This window comes from Apis mellifera, linkage group LG11 (genome assembly GCF_003254395.2).
Source record: "Apis mellifera strain DH4 linkage group LG11, Amel_HAv3.1, whole genome shotgun sequence".
NCBI classification, from domain to species: Eukaryota; Metazoa; Arthropoda; class Insecta; order Hymenoptera; family Apidae; genus Apis; species Apis mellifera.
The window spans coordinates 10,466,919-10,481,859 of NC_037648.1; the positions used below are offsets into that span (position 1 = coordinate 10,466,919).

At 28.0% G+C, this 14,941-nt stretch overlaps 3 protein-coding genes across 13 annotated transcripts in view; 2 read left to right on the plus strand and 1 right to left on the minus strand.

Moving 5' to 3' along the window:
• Positions 1-14,941, minus strand: part of LOC412591 (calcitonin gene-related peptide type 1 receptor) — a 100,086-nt gene that overhangs the window by 44,666 nt on the left and 40,479 nt on the right. The gene's annotated exons all lie outside the window — the stretch shown is intronic.
• Positions 339-4,478, plus strand: LOC107965199 (UDP-glucuronosyltransferase 1-1). Of its 4 annotated transcripts, none has more exons than XM_016914955.2 (6): positions 339-1,889; positions 2,382-2,804; positions 2,992-3,223; positions 3,383-3,466; positions 3,530-3,608; positions 4,165-4,478. In XM_016914955.2, exons 1-6 carry the CDS (start codon positions 1,488-1,490, stop codon positions 4,445-4,447), a joined length of 1,503 nt encoding a protein of 500 aa, XP_016770444.2. In that variant the 5' UTR covers positions 339-1,487; the 3' UTR covers positions 4,448-4,478. The 4 variants fall into 4 exon arrangements, with proteins under 4 accessions (XP_016770444.2, XP_016770442.2, XP_026299637.1 ...); XM_016914953.2 differs by having other exon boundaries at positions 341-745; positions 1,172-1,889; positions 3,383-3,608; XM_026443852.1 differs by having other exon boundaries at positions 341-619; positions 1,172-1,889; positions 3,383-3,608.
• LOC409203 (UDP-glucuronosyltransferase 2A3) lies at positions 7,033-14,317 on the plus strand. 2 transcript variants are annotated; one of them, XM_006564397.3, is made up of 6 exons: positions 7,033-7,367; positions 9,972-10,499; positions 11,575-11,991; positions 12,596-12,827; positions 13,014-13,242; positions 13,871-14,317. In XM_006564397.3, exons 2-6 carry the CDS (start codon positions 10,101-10,103, stop codon positions 14,172-14,174), a joined length of 1,581 nt encoding a protein of 526 aa, XP_006564460.2. In that variant the 5' UTR covers positions 7,033-7,367; positions 9,972-10,100; the 3' UTR covers positions 14,175-14,317. The 2 variants fall into 2 exon arrangements, with proteins under 2 accessions (XP_006564460.2, XP_392727.4); XM_392727.7 differs by lacking the exon at positions 7,033-7,367 and adding an exon at positions 8,790-8,970.

A 14,941-nucleotide genomic window follows, 5' to 3' on the forward strand; every position in this document is an offset into this window, starting at 1 on the left:
TTATAATAATAATATATTACGATATAAGGAAATATTATTATATGATAATTTAAAGTATTAGTTTTTTCTTTCGTTTTGCTATTTACTTCGTATACGTACATACATAAATAATTAAAAAGAAATATGAATAAAAATGGAAATATATTTTAACATTAAATTAAATTCCTTATATTATTTTCATTTCCAATTCAATCAATTCTCTCAAGTGTGCAAAGAAATTTGATCATTTGGTTTCTTAAATTCAAGTATTTTTCTTTTTTTTTTTTTTTTTCTAAACTTTTTTGAAACTTTTAAACTTTAAATATTTTTCCATTATTCCACGTTATTATATTATATATTATCGAAATAATGTATACTTATAAAATTACATTTCATACTAGTCATCCAATTTACTGGAAAGTGCAATAAATGCATGATAATGAATGTATAATTTGCCACTAATTGACCTGACGTTGACAAAATTGAAATATTTCGTGTCTTTCATAGTTCCTCACAACTATTCAATCCGAATAGATTATTCGACGGTTCGTATACGTAGCGTTCGTATAGAAAAATATCCACGATATTTTCAAATTTTTCTTTTAATATCATCACGAAGTGTAACGAGTGTTTCAATTCTGTTTAGTAATATTCATCAAAAATTTATCAATTTCAATTTATCGTTTTTAAATCATAGAAACATTGCACAAAATATCGTTAATATGAACAAGGGCCTTTTGTGTTTATTTACCAAGATCGAGAATCGGTATTAATTCTTAGATCTATGAATTCAAATTTGCGATATTCAAATTTGCGAAATATCTTGCCTCGTAACTTTCGTGCAATATCTCTTGTTAATTGGAAAGCTATTATAATGAAATCATTAGTTAAATTTTAATTATTCGATTTAAATGTTCAAATATTTTTGAAATTTGGATAAAGGTTATCAGTAAAGGCTATCAGCCATACATCTGTTAACATTATGAAATATTTTTGAAATTCATGCTTGAAATATAATATAAGAAGTCAAGTAATCTCAAACATTTCTTTAAACATAAATCTTCTCTCATAATCGTCTTCGAACATGGCCATCTCATTATGATAGTGATTCCAATTCAGTTTAAAACTTTGTTACAGTGTACATGAAACATCTTAACACTTTTCTCACGCTTATTTGATTCTTCATTTCTAGAAAAATTAAATTGGATATCGAGTGGAAGAAGCTGTGATGATATATATTTGTTGACAATAAATAGATCTTTTTTTTTTCTTTTCTTAAAGAAAACTCGCGAATTTCTGTGAAAAAAAAAAATAACAATACACATGTGTTCATAACTCGAAATTCGAACAGATGTGTGTTATTCTGAACTATATATTGTCGATTTAAAATTAAAATTTAAAATAGATATATAAATGGATAAATGAAATAATTTATTTCGTCAATAATAATAATAATAATAATAATAATAATTTTTTAAAATAAATTACCAAATTAAATCAAAGTGACTATGAAATTATCATCGATAGTATTTCTTTGCGCGATACTGTCGGCATGTTACGGATACCGGATATTGGGAGTGTTTCCTTTCAACGGAAAGAGCCATTTCATGATGTTCGAACGATTGATGAAGATTCTGGCCAAAAAGGGGCATCAAGTTGACGTGATCTCCACGTTCCCCTTGAAGAAACCGTATCCGAATTATACAGATCTCATTGCTCTCCCCGTATCTTCGTCGTGGATAAACAATTTAACTTTCCACGAGATACAAAACTCGTTCCTTGTATCAGCTCCATTCGTCGTGGGACATATGGCAGGAAATATGATTTGCGAATTTTTGAAACATCCGAAGGTGCAGGAATTAATACACAATCCGCCTAAAGACCCGCCTTACGATGCGATCATCTTGGAGGTATGAAAATTATAAAAGATGAGGGAAAGAGAGAGAGAGAGAAAAAATACAATGAGTCGACTATTCGTGACTGTTGCTAAAGAATGTGTAATTCTTTCTTACGAATCGGGAAAAAATAACGATGCTGTAATACCTGAATGAGAATACGAATATTCCTTATTTTTGAAACGATAAAACAGTGTTATTGATTCAAAAGATGTGGTGTGCAAAGATGCGACGAGAAGATTTGTTTATCACAAACAATTGTTACTTCACATCACCATCTCTCTTCATCCAACGCAAAATTAATTATGCACAGCAACTTTTGATTTGTTTTGATATATTTTCCATGAATACAATTTTATCATAAATCGTACAATTCCTTTTTTTCTCTCTCTCTTATTTATTATATAAACTATCTATTACTTTCATTTTCTCTTCTCTCTCTCTGTAGAGAAATTTAGAGACGCAAATGGAATGAACGGTGTCTCGAAAATTTCGTTCTCGTTTCAGGTATTCGGTGCACACTGTTTCGGTATAATAGCCGACATCCTGAAGGTGCCGATGATAGGAGTGAGCAGCTCTGTGCTGTACCCATGGTCCTACGATTACATCGCTTGCCCCCACAATCTTGCATACGCGCCGCACAATTTACTTTTCTATTCCCAGAATATGAATTTCTGGCAAAGGATGTACAATTTTTTGGACAATCTTTACTCGATATGGGCGTTCAACAGGGTGACGGTTCCCCAGACGGAGATTATGAGGAAATACGTTAAACCGGACGCGCCGGATATCAGAGATTTGGAGAGGAATATGTCGATAATCTTGGTGAATTCGCATATATCGACGAACGGTATCAAGAATTTGAATCCGGCGCTCATCGAAGTCGGAGGATTGCACGTACACGATGACGAGACAGTATTATTACCGCCTGTAAGTATCTTTTTCTCCTTCTCTATCCGTTTCTCTGTTTCTCCGTGACAGAGAGTGACACGACGCTTTGTCTTGTTACGTGTCGTAAAAAGATTTCTTTTTACGAGTTTGGATTAATTTCTTCTTTTTTTTCTTTTACATAAAATGATAGACGATACGAGAAAATGTTTAAAAAAATTGATTATAGAGTCTGGAAAAATGGATGAACGAGAGCGAGCAGGGATTTATCTATTTCTCGTTCGGTTCGATGGTGATGATCGAGTCATTCCCGATCGAAACCCTTCGAATCTTTTACAATTCAATGAGGAAAATAGCGCCCGTTCGCGTGCTGATGAAAATAGCAAATTCGGACAAACTTCCGCCCGGTTTGCCGGAAAACGTGTACATTTTACCGTGGATACCGCAAGTGAAAGTTTTCAGTAAGTTCTTCATAAGTCTGTGAACAATTAAGTGAACAATTGCTTTTTAAGTTTAATGCAACTTTTTGCAGCAATGATATAATAATTTTAATTTTCAAAATGTTCGATTTCAGTAATTTCTAACAATTAATGAAGTAAAATGGAATTGTATTTTTCCAGAGCATCCGAATATAAAAGCATTCATCACCCATGGAGGTCTTATGGGAAGCCAAGAAGCTATTCATTACGAAGTCCCAATGATCGGTATGCCTTTGTTTGCTGATCAATTTATAAATATCGATAACTACGTCCGATTGAACATTGCAGTAAAATTAAAAATTGTTAGTCTAACTCAAGAAGAAATGGATCACGCCTTGAATGAAATTTTAAATAATCCTAAATACAAGTACGTATGTCTTTTTTATTTTTTTTTTTTTTTAAGTTATTTTCGACCGAAGTTTATTAATTGATTTTCACTATATACGTTCACTATATATGTTCCATGTTAAAATATTTTTTTACATTTTTTTCATATAAAAATCACTCGTTTCATAATTTTTGGAGGATATTTTTCTCCTTTTTATATTTATAGAAGTTATATCAATTAATAAAAGAATCTTCGCTTGTAATGCTGTGATCATCCTCGCTCAAATTACATCATTTGAATTTCATTTAAAGAATATTTCAAAACTTTGTCAAATATTTATCTCATCGTTATCTTTTTACAACATACAAATTAAAAAAATTATAATTAAAATATACTTGGTAAATAAATTATCATGAATGATAAAGTCATCAATCATCAGAAAAATCATAAAAAGATTCACAAAACTATGGAATAACATTTTTATTCTTTAATACGAAAGATAAGATATTATGCAACGTGAAAAATAAGTTTGAGTTTATTATTCACAATCGTGAATTGTGAAATATTATTATCTCAACGCGTGTTTGTCTTTCAGAAAAGCGATAAAAGAACTTTCGAAGAAGTTTTTAGATCGACCGATGAGTTCCGCGGATACTGCAATTTATTGGATCGAATATATTATCAAATATGGATCAACTGTACTCAGATCACCCGCAATGGATCTAACGTGGTGGCAATTGGAATTATTAGACGTTTGCGGATTCCTGTTGATAGTAACGTTAGTAGTACTTTATCTTCTGGCGTTAGGATTACAATTCGTATATCATCGTTTAGTGAATTCTAGTTTCGTCGTGCCACAAAAGAAAAAAATATCTTAAGATACTTAGAATTATTAAATTATTGAAATTTGCTTGTTTTTGTTTTTTATAATTTATAATTTTTATTATTCGACTTATGACTCTTCTTGCGTCCCTTCGAAGAAAGATTTTTAAATTTAACTAGACGAATATTTTATTGTTAAGATTTATTAAAATTAAAAATAGTGGCATAATGGTTAATTAAAATAATTTTTAATTCGTGACACTCGATTAAAAAATCGAAAATAATAGAATACTTTGATAGCTTTAATATAATAGTTTTAAGATTAAGTAGTAGATATATATTTTTGTGTATTATGCATTTGCAATTATTATGCAAATGATGCTTAAAATAAGGAAAAATTAATAAAACAAATTATCTACAATCTTATAAAATGTATTGTAATTTTTACTGAATTATTTTCTGAAAAATTAAAATATATATATCATAATTTAATAATATTTGGAGAATATTTTATTCTATAATTTAAAATTTAAAATTTTTTCACATCTAATTGAAATATACGATTGATTTTTGTCCCTGTCAAACATGTTTTGACTTTTCATATGATTTTATGAAAAATCAACAGCAACGATTTAACTTTGAAAATATACAATTTTATAATACGTGTTGTTATTCACTACACTTCCATCCATTAAAATTTACAGCTTGCATACCAGATTGAACCAATAAAAATTAAAGCACACAATAAAATATCACGTGTATATATTTTATTATTTGAAAATTTTCATTGAATTTCTCAAATATCTTCATTGAAATTAAAATTAGAATTTTCCAATTATCATCCAATTATCACATTAATATTGAATATTATAAATTATTTATTACTATTAATTTTATTACATTTTATTACATTTATAACACTACATGTTATATTCATAAGTTATTATTCATATCATAAGTTATTAATCATATCATAACATTAATATCTAATGTCAATTAAATACGTTTACTAAAACTTATTTTCGATTGATAACATATTTCTGTTATCAATAATGGAAATGTGAGTTGTATTTATAATATGTATGTGTGTATATATTTGTAACAATCATATTATTGGAGAAATATCGCATAATTCAATTAATTTTTTTAAATATTTAATAATTGATAATATATCTAAAGGAATTATTATTAAAGAATTATTGTAATCATAGTATTAATATCAGAAAATTAGTTCAAACATTTTTATTATCTTTATCTTTTCTAATTTATTTATAATATATATTTATAATCTTATTTATAATCTCATAAGAATCCAAAAAAAAAATATAAAAAATTTTCTTAAATCTTTTAGCTAAGATAATAATTCGTAATAAAAGAGATAATATATATACATGTTCACCATTATTAGATATATTATAATTATAGATAGAAAAAAGAAAAAAAGATGTTATATATTTTGTTGATGCTGAAAAAAAAAATAATAAAATAAAAAGACAAAGACATGAATATACAATTCGATAAGTTGTAGAAATATAAAATATCAACAATTTTCATCAATGATTTTTAAAATTAGAATTTAAGAATTAATAATATTTCAAATTTTTTAAATTTCTGTACTATCAATATTCATTTCGAAATTTAATATTAGCTTAAAAGTTTAAGAGTTAATATGTTATTTCTATGCTTATATATTTAATATTCTGATATTTGTAAAGACTGATATTTTTATCATTATCTTTCGTTTATTTTCTATTAAAAAATTAAATTAAATTAAATTAACACAACGATTATAATCCAGTAAATATGAGTTATAAATTCTGAAAATCTGCAATATGAATTACGTTACAAAATTAATTAAAAATGTATGCTCCATTATATATATATATATATATTATTTAATTTATTTAATTGTTATTTATTACTAAATGATAATCATAAATATTCGATTAATTCATATAAATATAATTTAGTAATTGATAGGAATTTATACTTGAACTCTTCATTTATCTTATCCATGATAAAAAATTCATCGATTTTATTCGTCAAACATGGATTCGATCAATATAGAAAAAGTAATATTTAACGAATACAAGAAATGAAATTCTATCATATAATTATTTTTCTTTATATTTCGTGATTAATTAAACATAAACTAAAATTAAATGATGTAATTAAAATATAAATTATTGCAATCACGATCCAATTAATAAATCAATTCGTTTTTCTGTTCGCTCGAATAATCCATTGCGCAAAAAGCCAATAATTAATTATTACAAACAATTTAAAATTCCAATTATAAATTAAATAACAAAATAATTCAACATATCCAATTTCATCCCAATGTATAACACAATTCTAATTATCTTTCAATCCATAATCCAGTCATCTGATTTATCAAATTGATCAATAATTCTTCTTAATCTATATATCGAATATTGATTTTAATCTCTCTTGTTCCAAGAGAGAGAGAATAATATTCGGGTCACCAGTCACTCTCTACACTCTTCTTTCTCCTCTCGTAAAAAGCGAGGCCTGCTCGTGAGTCAAATAACGTAGGAGACAACGAGGAGAAGATCCAGTTAGAACCAGTTGCAGCCATAAATTCCGAACCGTGAAACCGCAGATCGCGTTTAGATCGAGGTTTCGCGAATCGCGTGATTTCGAAGACGTGTGGATCCATCGATCGGGTCGATGGATGGATGCCTCGGATATATATATATGGGTCGCGGGAAAAACTCACTGATTTGTGACGCTATTTTTCCAGCAAAATTCCTGGCCGATCGAGCAGAAACATCGACACCGTTTCGTGTGTGGAATTGGAAGGAGGGAGGGGAAAAACAAAGAGGCGATTTCGAGACATTCGAAAATTCGGGGAATGAAATGGAAAGATAAGGAGGAAATCTTTGGAATGAATGGATTTAAGAAAATTGAACTCGATTCCTTCGTTTTATGATTTTGATTTGAAATATTGTAACGGTGAGTGGAATTTAATTTTTGAATCATCGAATCGAATGATTTTTAAAATTCTATTTTTTTTTTTTATGTCAATATGTAATTTTGTTAATCCATCGATGGAGAAATCTTTGAATCAGAAATGGTATGATTCTTTTGAATGGGAGTGGAAAAATGCTAAAATTTTTTATTTACTTGTTTTTTTGATTAATTAAAATTTTCGTGGATAAATTGAACGAATTACATAACATAATATTTATCTATGTATGTAAAAATGCTCACTAAGACTACAAATTAATTTCTCGATGAAGATACGTGAAGAATTCAAATAAAAAATTAATGATTTTTTTATCATTATTCAATTTATCAGAATTTAATATATATAAATTTGTCGTGATCTCTTAAATCAAATTCAAAAGAAAAAAAATATAAAAGAATCGATATTTCTTATATCGGATATTTTCTGATAAATTCATTTTAAAATTTATTTTCATTTAGTTTCAAAAATGTTAGAAATGATTAGATAAGAGAATTAATAAACGACAATTAAATGAGAATTAAATAAGAATTAAATAAGAGAGAAAAAATGAAGACAGAACAGAGAAGAAAAAGGAGAAAAAAATATATAGTAATCGTTTTTAAAATATAAAAGATTTAAGAAAAGACTAGAGATTGGCTAAAGTAATAAAGAAAAGAATGTGATGTGATATATTAATCCATAAATTGATATACCTGAGTTTTAAATTTCGACACGAAAGAAACCGGTTTGTAAGAGTCCGAAGTCTCGAATTTCTTCTGTTCTTGAAAATTATCTTACATAAAACTATTCGCTTTTTTCACATTCACATTTCGTCTTTCAAAATTAAAAAAATTTCCACAATATATATATTTGTCATTATTTTAAAAATAATTCTATTTCGTCACAAAATTTAATCTTCACTTTTGAAGATTATTTTTATTTATTCAATCATTATATATCTGCTCAAAAATTCATTTCTTTCTCGAATTTTTATATTTTAACTCGTATTTTTTTTTATCTTTAAATTTAAATTAATTCACGTTTTTGCATTATTAAAAATCTTTCTTTTTTTCATTTATTATCTCTGTTTTTTGAACATTATCGATATACGTATATATGCATCAAAGTGTACGATGATCAAATTTTATTAAGTTAAAAAGATATTTTTTCTTATGTATTCATTTCACTCATCGTATTTACAGACATAAATATTAAAAGATCGATTTGTATATGTTCTATGATACCGTAATGTTGTTATTATTATCATCAATATTTAAAATCGATAAATACAATTAATATTGTATACCATACTAGCTCAATCTTAATAATAATAATAATAATAACAAGATATATAATTTTGAATCTAGAACACATCTATTATCGCGTCATTTTACAAATAGATTTCACGTGATCCAACGCATCAGTCTGTCTCTGGCTTTCGAGAGCACAGGAAAGAGAGAGCTCCGACTTTAATTCAACGTAATTTGTTTCAAAAACAAATGTGATCAAACATAAGTTGTGTTATCGTTTGTATTCTCCGATATTGAAAATTCATTTGGAGAAAGTGTCTTCGTGTATTCGTGAAAGTTTTATTTATTTGACTTTGTTGTGAGTGATTAAAAAAAATGATTCTAATTTTCTAATTAAAACAGGACATTTTTTTATCGTATCGTATTATCAATTCAAGACAAAATTTTTAATCCCGGTATTATTTCTGTTTTAAATCTTAAAAAAAATCTGTTGACATAAACGATTATATATAATTTACATATAGTTACGATATTTTTTTTTGCAATAAACGTGTATTATTATTATTATTTATTCGTTATTATTAATTCGTTAATAAGACTTTTTAATAAATCAATCGTGTAATCAAAGAATCGTTTTCTTTAAAATTTTATACAGACATATTATTTCCAATAATGAATTAAAAAAAAAAAAATGTTGATAAAGTTTTGTGATAGAATCCATGTTACTCGTAACAGTGGCATTTGTACGCCAAATTAACAAGATTAACAAGATATTACATCACCAATATTTAAAGATTCTAACGCTAAAATGTATCTATGTATGTAAATATGTAAATTTCAATTTTAATTTGTCGTGACATTCTCGACGAATATTTTTCGTTTCGTTCGATTTATTTGTAAAATCATATTTCTATCTATTATTAATGATTTTTGACGAGCAATCGCCTCTTGAAAAATAAATTAAATATAATTTTACGTTGAAAGTCACTAGTCATCATCGATTATTATCTGATCTCGTGCAGACATCGTGAGAAAAAAAATTCAAAGAATTTTGTAACAAATATATCTTGTTTTTCTTTATTCAACGAAGAATGAAACGTCATCATTACCCCACTTTAACGCTTCAACTCCCATCTTGGCGTTCACGATTAACAAACAGTAGCAATGACATCTCGATTTTCGAAGCGTCAACTCTCATTCACCATCGAATCAATCATGGATCAACAAGTGATCCGATAACAAATTTTTCCAAATCGATCAATGATCTCGATCTTTGAACGATTCTAAGTGAAGAATTCATATATAAATACAAATATAAATTTAATTGTACATCAAAATTAAAATTTATATAAAAATTAGATTCTCGTGATCATCGAAGAAGTGATCGAAGAAGAATTACTGCTCGATTCTTGTAAGATTCTCAGAATCATAGAAGAAGAGATTGATTGAGAAGAAGAGAAGAAGAGAAGGAAAAGAAACGTCGTCACAATGAGATTGCTATTATCCATTTGTCTGGCGATATTAGCGTGCGGTTGGTGCGACGGTTTGCGAATTCTTGCCCTATTTCCAATAACCGGAAAGAGCCACTGGATAATGGAGGAACGGTTGATGATAAAATTGGCGGAGCGAGGCCATCACGTGGACATTTACACCCATTTCCCCATGAAAAATCCGCCAAAGAATTACAATCAATATTCGTTGGAGGGATCGTTAGAAATCGCGGTGAATAGTATCACCGCGGACAATGTAACACACTTTGGTAATGTGAATTTGGAAAAGATGAGCTATATAGCCGGTGATCGATTGTGCGATCTAATGAAACATCCTCACATTCAAAAACTGATAAAAAATCCTCCCAAGGAACCGTACGATCTCGTCGCGACAGAGGTAAGGATTGCATAATTTTACCACATAATTTTATTTCTGTCTAAAACAATTTATTTGTTAAATGAATTTTCGCTTCGTCTTTTTCTTTAAACGTTAAAAGATATTTTTGACAGGAGGGATAGGAGTATTGTCAAAAATAAGTTTGTCACAGAAACAATGGATTTCTTTCATTCGAAGCTCGTGAGCTATTCTTATGTCGTATACTTGCTTATTTAAAACTTATTCAAAATCATAATTTATTCATTATCGTCTTAAAGACATGATTGAACAGAAGATTCTTGAGATTCCAAACAATATTTTTCTTTGAAAATATTTTCGTTTCGAGTTATTAAAAAACCTCGTCTAATGTTTAAAAAAGAAATTTTGTATTCTTTTTTTTATTTTAATTTAATTTCTAATTTCTACTTATAAATTTTAATTATAAATTTTCACTATCAAATTGTATACCATTGAAATAATTCAACTTACATATACGTATATAATATTATCTACGTAATATGTAGAAAATGTTCAATCTTATTCGTATTATCTCTCTTATGAATCATCAGTGTTTTAATTAACATAATTGGAAAGAATAAAACGCAACAGTGGAATGCTTAAACTTTAACACATCGATGAAAACATTGTTTACATTATTAATAACAATTCATTGTATTCTTCTATATTTCTATATCTTATCATACATGAATAAATATTTACGAAATTGAAAATTGAATTATTCATCTTCTTTTAAAAAATTCATTTTTGAAGAAATAATTGAGAGCAATATGCAAACTCCTTGTTAATTTAACGTTTTTCTTTATATTATAATTGCATATCATTATAATTGCAACATATTACAAACAATTATATTTAATACAAAATTTCTTGTTAAAACTTGTTTCTTTATATTTATCTTATTTCTAAAAAAAAAAAAAAAAAAAATGGAGCAAATAACTCGAAATTTCTTTTATCTTGAAAAGTTTCCAATCCATCCTTAATCTAATTAATCAATCATCGACCAATGAAGAAATCTCGATTAATAATAAAAGACTGATTCCCCTGAATAATTTATTATTCCTTCTGTTTCTTTCAGTTATTCATGTCACCATGCTATTTGGCATTCGGCACTTATCTAAAAGTACCCGTGATCGGTATGATCACCTCCAGTTTCATAGACTGGTTTAGTCACAGAGCGGGAAATCCGATAAATTTAGCCATCACGCCCGGTCTATTAACTTCGTTCACTGAACGGATGACTTTCTGGGAGAGATTGCAGAATACCTTCATAACCAACCTGATCATGCTGCAGACCGACTATTATGTAAACAAGCAAAACAGTTACGTGAAACGATATATGGATCTGGACGTGGAGATACCTGAATTGTACAAAAATCTTGCGCTCATCCTTGTCAACTCTCATCACAGTGTAACAGGTGTCACCACTAAGCACACTGGTATCATCGAGGTCGGAGGATTACACCTCAAAGAGGACGGAGATCCTTTGACACCGGTGATTATCTTCGCTCAAATATTTTTAATATTTCTCTATTGTTGTTTGTTCAATGAAGAAGAAGAAGAAAAGAAATAGAAATAGTTCTTTTTTGGATGATGAAACGAATTTAAGGAAAATAATAATGAGCCATTAAAAAAATTATATATGAAAGAATTTTAAGTTTTTAAATATCTGCAAAGGATTTGATTTGACGAAAGAATTTGACAAAACTTAAAGAAAAAAAAGTTTGTTCCGAAAAATATTGTGAAAAATCTTTAAAAAGAAATTTTGAAAGATACTGTAATTATAATATTAGGCTTATAATTTTGTAACTTGAAGTTTTTATCGAAGGAACTTGGAGGAAGAATAGGGTACAACGATAGAGTAGAGCTTGTCGAAAAAAATAATAAGCTTGAAGCGCTATTAAGATGATCGACCGAGATTATGATGCAACGTGCAATTACCGTAATGCGATTCGAAGTTGTAGAAAAGCTTAGTGCACTTTGAACACGCGACTATACGTAATCGCTTCGTCGTGATATTTTTTTTTTCCTATCCTATGAGAAAAATTCTTCACACTGATTTTAAATTAAAAATAATTCCGTTCTTATTGTGCCAATAGGAAATGCAAAAATGGTTGGACGAAAGTACGCACGGTTGCGTGTATTTCACGTTCGGCTCGATGGTGAGGATCGAGACATTCCCTAAATCCCTCGTGGAAACGTTCTACAAAGTTTTCAAGAGGATCGCGCCTGTTCGAGTAATGATGAAAGTGGCGAAAAAAGAAGATCTACTTCCTGGACTGCCAAACAACGTGATGATACAACCTTGGTTCCCTCAAGTATCCGTTTTGAGTACGTAGTTAAATAATTTTCTCAATCAACGAGTCTTCTAAAATGTCTTCTTTGAAATGTCTTTCGAAAAGCATCCATTAAATGTTATTATCTCTTTTTTTGTTGAAAAAAGTTTAAATATCGCACAATAATTTGAATAATTGGAAGAATACGAGATTCTGATTTTAATTCTCTTTTAAATTTCAGAACACAAAAATCTGAAAGCGTTCATCACGCATGGAGGGCTGATGGGGACGCAAGAAGCGATCTACTTCGGAATCCCATTGATTGGAATCCCACTTTTCGGCGATCAAAACTTGAATCTTCAAAATGTGGCTAGGAAAAATGTAGCAGTGAATCTTGGCTCGTTCAAGAATGTCACGGAAGAGAACTTGTACAATGCAATTAAAAGTGTTCTGTACGATGAAAAATACAAGTAAGTATATTTCTCTATATATTTATATATAGAAGATATATAATAATTATAGAAAAGAAATACATTGGCAATCTAATTTTCTTGATATTAATTAAGAATTACAAGATGTTCCAACTTTATATTTTCTGTTATAAATGGCTAAAGACACTTATTTCGATTTTTTCACTTTCCTCTTAATGATACACATTTTCCTATTTTGCATAATATGTATTTTTTGTTCTCCTGTGCTTCGTTCTCCTTCTTGCTTTCTTATTATTATTTTATCGTTCTTTAATACAATTATCTCTGGCTGTATTTTGTCATATTGCAATACGTTTATTAATTTTTTAATTTTAAACTTCATTAAACAATTTTCAACTCAATTAATCAAGAGATCATTATTATTTAGAATTGAAAATAAGAGGATGAATTTTGAATATTTTGAGAATCTTTGCTTTCTGTAATCACATCTTATCGTTAAGATAAATACTTTGACAAAACTGTTTATCTTTAATATTTGTTTATCTTATCTTCTGAATAAAAAAACAAAAAAAAAACAACGAACAAACACTTATCGTTTAAAATTATCTTTCTATTTCGATTTTTTATTTCCACGTGATCTTTTAATATTTTCTTGATTAATTTCCAGATCGAACATGCAAAAATTGTCAGAATTATTCAAGGACAGACCCATGACGGCCCTTGACACCGCTGTTTATTGGGTAGAATACGTGGCTAGACACGGATACATCCTGCAGTCATCGGCCGTACATCTCAACGTGTTCCAACAGAATCTTTTGGACGTTTATGGATTCATGCTTCTGTGTGTGGTGACAGTTCTGTATCTCGTCATTCTCTTGATACGAAAAGCGAAGAACTTTGTATTCGGACATAAATCTTGTCTTTTCAAAAAAAATCAATCCAAAGAAGAAGAGTCGAAGAAGACGAACTGAATCCTTTTTTAAATACGTATATCTAAGAATGTGTACATTGTGTATGAATGTGTATCGTTTTATGTGCATACAAATTTTCGTAATATCGTGCATATTCACTTTTTTACACTTATCTAATTAATAAATACATTTATTTATATAAATAGTAATTATATTATGTATGTATGTGTGTATATATAGTAATATTAAAATATTCAAATATTTTATAAATATATATTGATTGGAATTTTGATTAATTTAATTCTTGTGCTTTTTTAACTTTTTGATCGTGAACGTTGAAATTATATTTATTTGAGATTTGTTCTTTTTCTTTCGATTTCACAGAAATATTTGTAAAATTTTCAGATTACTTTTCAATTGGGAAAAAATTAAATTCCTAAATTTAAGGTTATATAGAAAATTATTTACAATTCAATAAATATTCATTTCATTGGATACCATTATTAATTAAATTATTATCGACAGATCTGTCCACTCGTGAAATCGTTCAACCACTTATCAATAGCTTTCATTATAACGGTCTTCAAAATAATATGAAATTTTTGAATTCGATTATTATATTACCATTATTAATCACCATCGTCAACGTTCAAATATATTTAATTAATAAATTAAATTGCAAAAAAATTTTGAAACTAGTTTCGTCAAATTCTTCATATCCATATATTTTAATAAGCATCTTAAAATATCATTAAAATATTACGTCCTTTTATTTCACCTAAAAACCGATTAAAAATTATCTTCGAAGAAGAAAAAGAAAAGCAAAA

What these genes read in the sequence shown, in the direction of transcription:
- LOC107965199 (XM_016914953.2), top strand. Translation starts at nt 1,488, where the DNA reads ATGAAATTATCATCGATAGTATTTCTTTGCGCGATACTGTCGGCATGT. An exon ending in ACCGCAAGTGAAAGTTTTCA is followed by an intron (nt 3,224 to 3,382) that starts GTAAGTTCTTCA and finishes GTATTTTTCCAG; the next exon opens with AGCATCCGAATATAAAAGCA. An exon ending in TTAAATAATCCTAAATACAA is followed by an intron (nt 3,609 to 4,164) that starts GTACGTATGTCT and finishes TTTGTCTTTCAG; the next exon opens with AAAAGCGATAAAAGAACTTT.
- LOC409203 (XM_006564397.3), top strand. Translation starts at nt 10,101, where the DNA reads ATGAGATTGCTATTATCCATTTGTCTGGCGATATTAGCGTGCGGTTGG. An exon ending in ACGGAGATCCTTTGACACCG is followed by an intron (nt 11,992 to 12,595) that starts GTGATTATCTTC and finishes TTGTGCCAATAG; the next exon opens with GAAATGCAAAAATGGTTGGA. An exon ending in CTGTACGATGAAAAATACAA is followed by an intron (nt 13,243 to 13,870) that starts GTAAGTATATTT and finishes ATTAATTTCCAG; the next exon opens with ATCGAACATGCAAAAATTGT.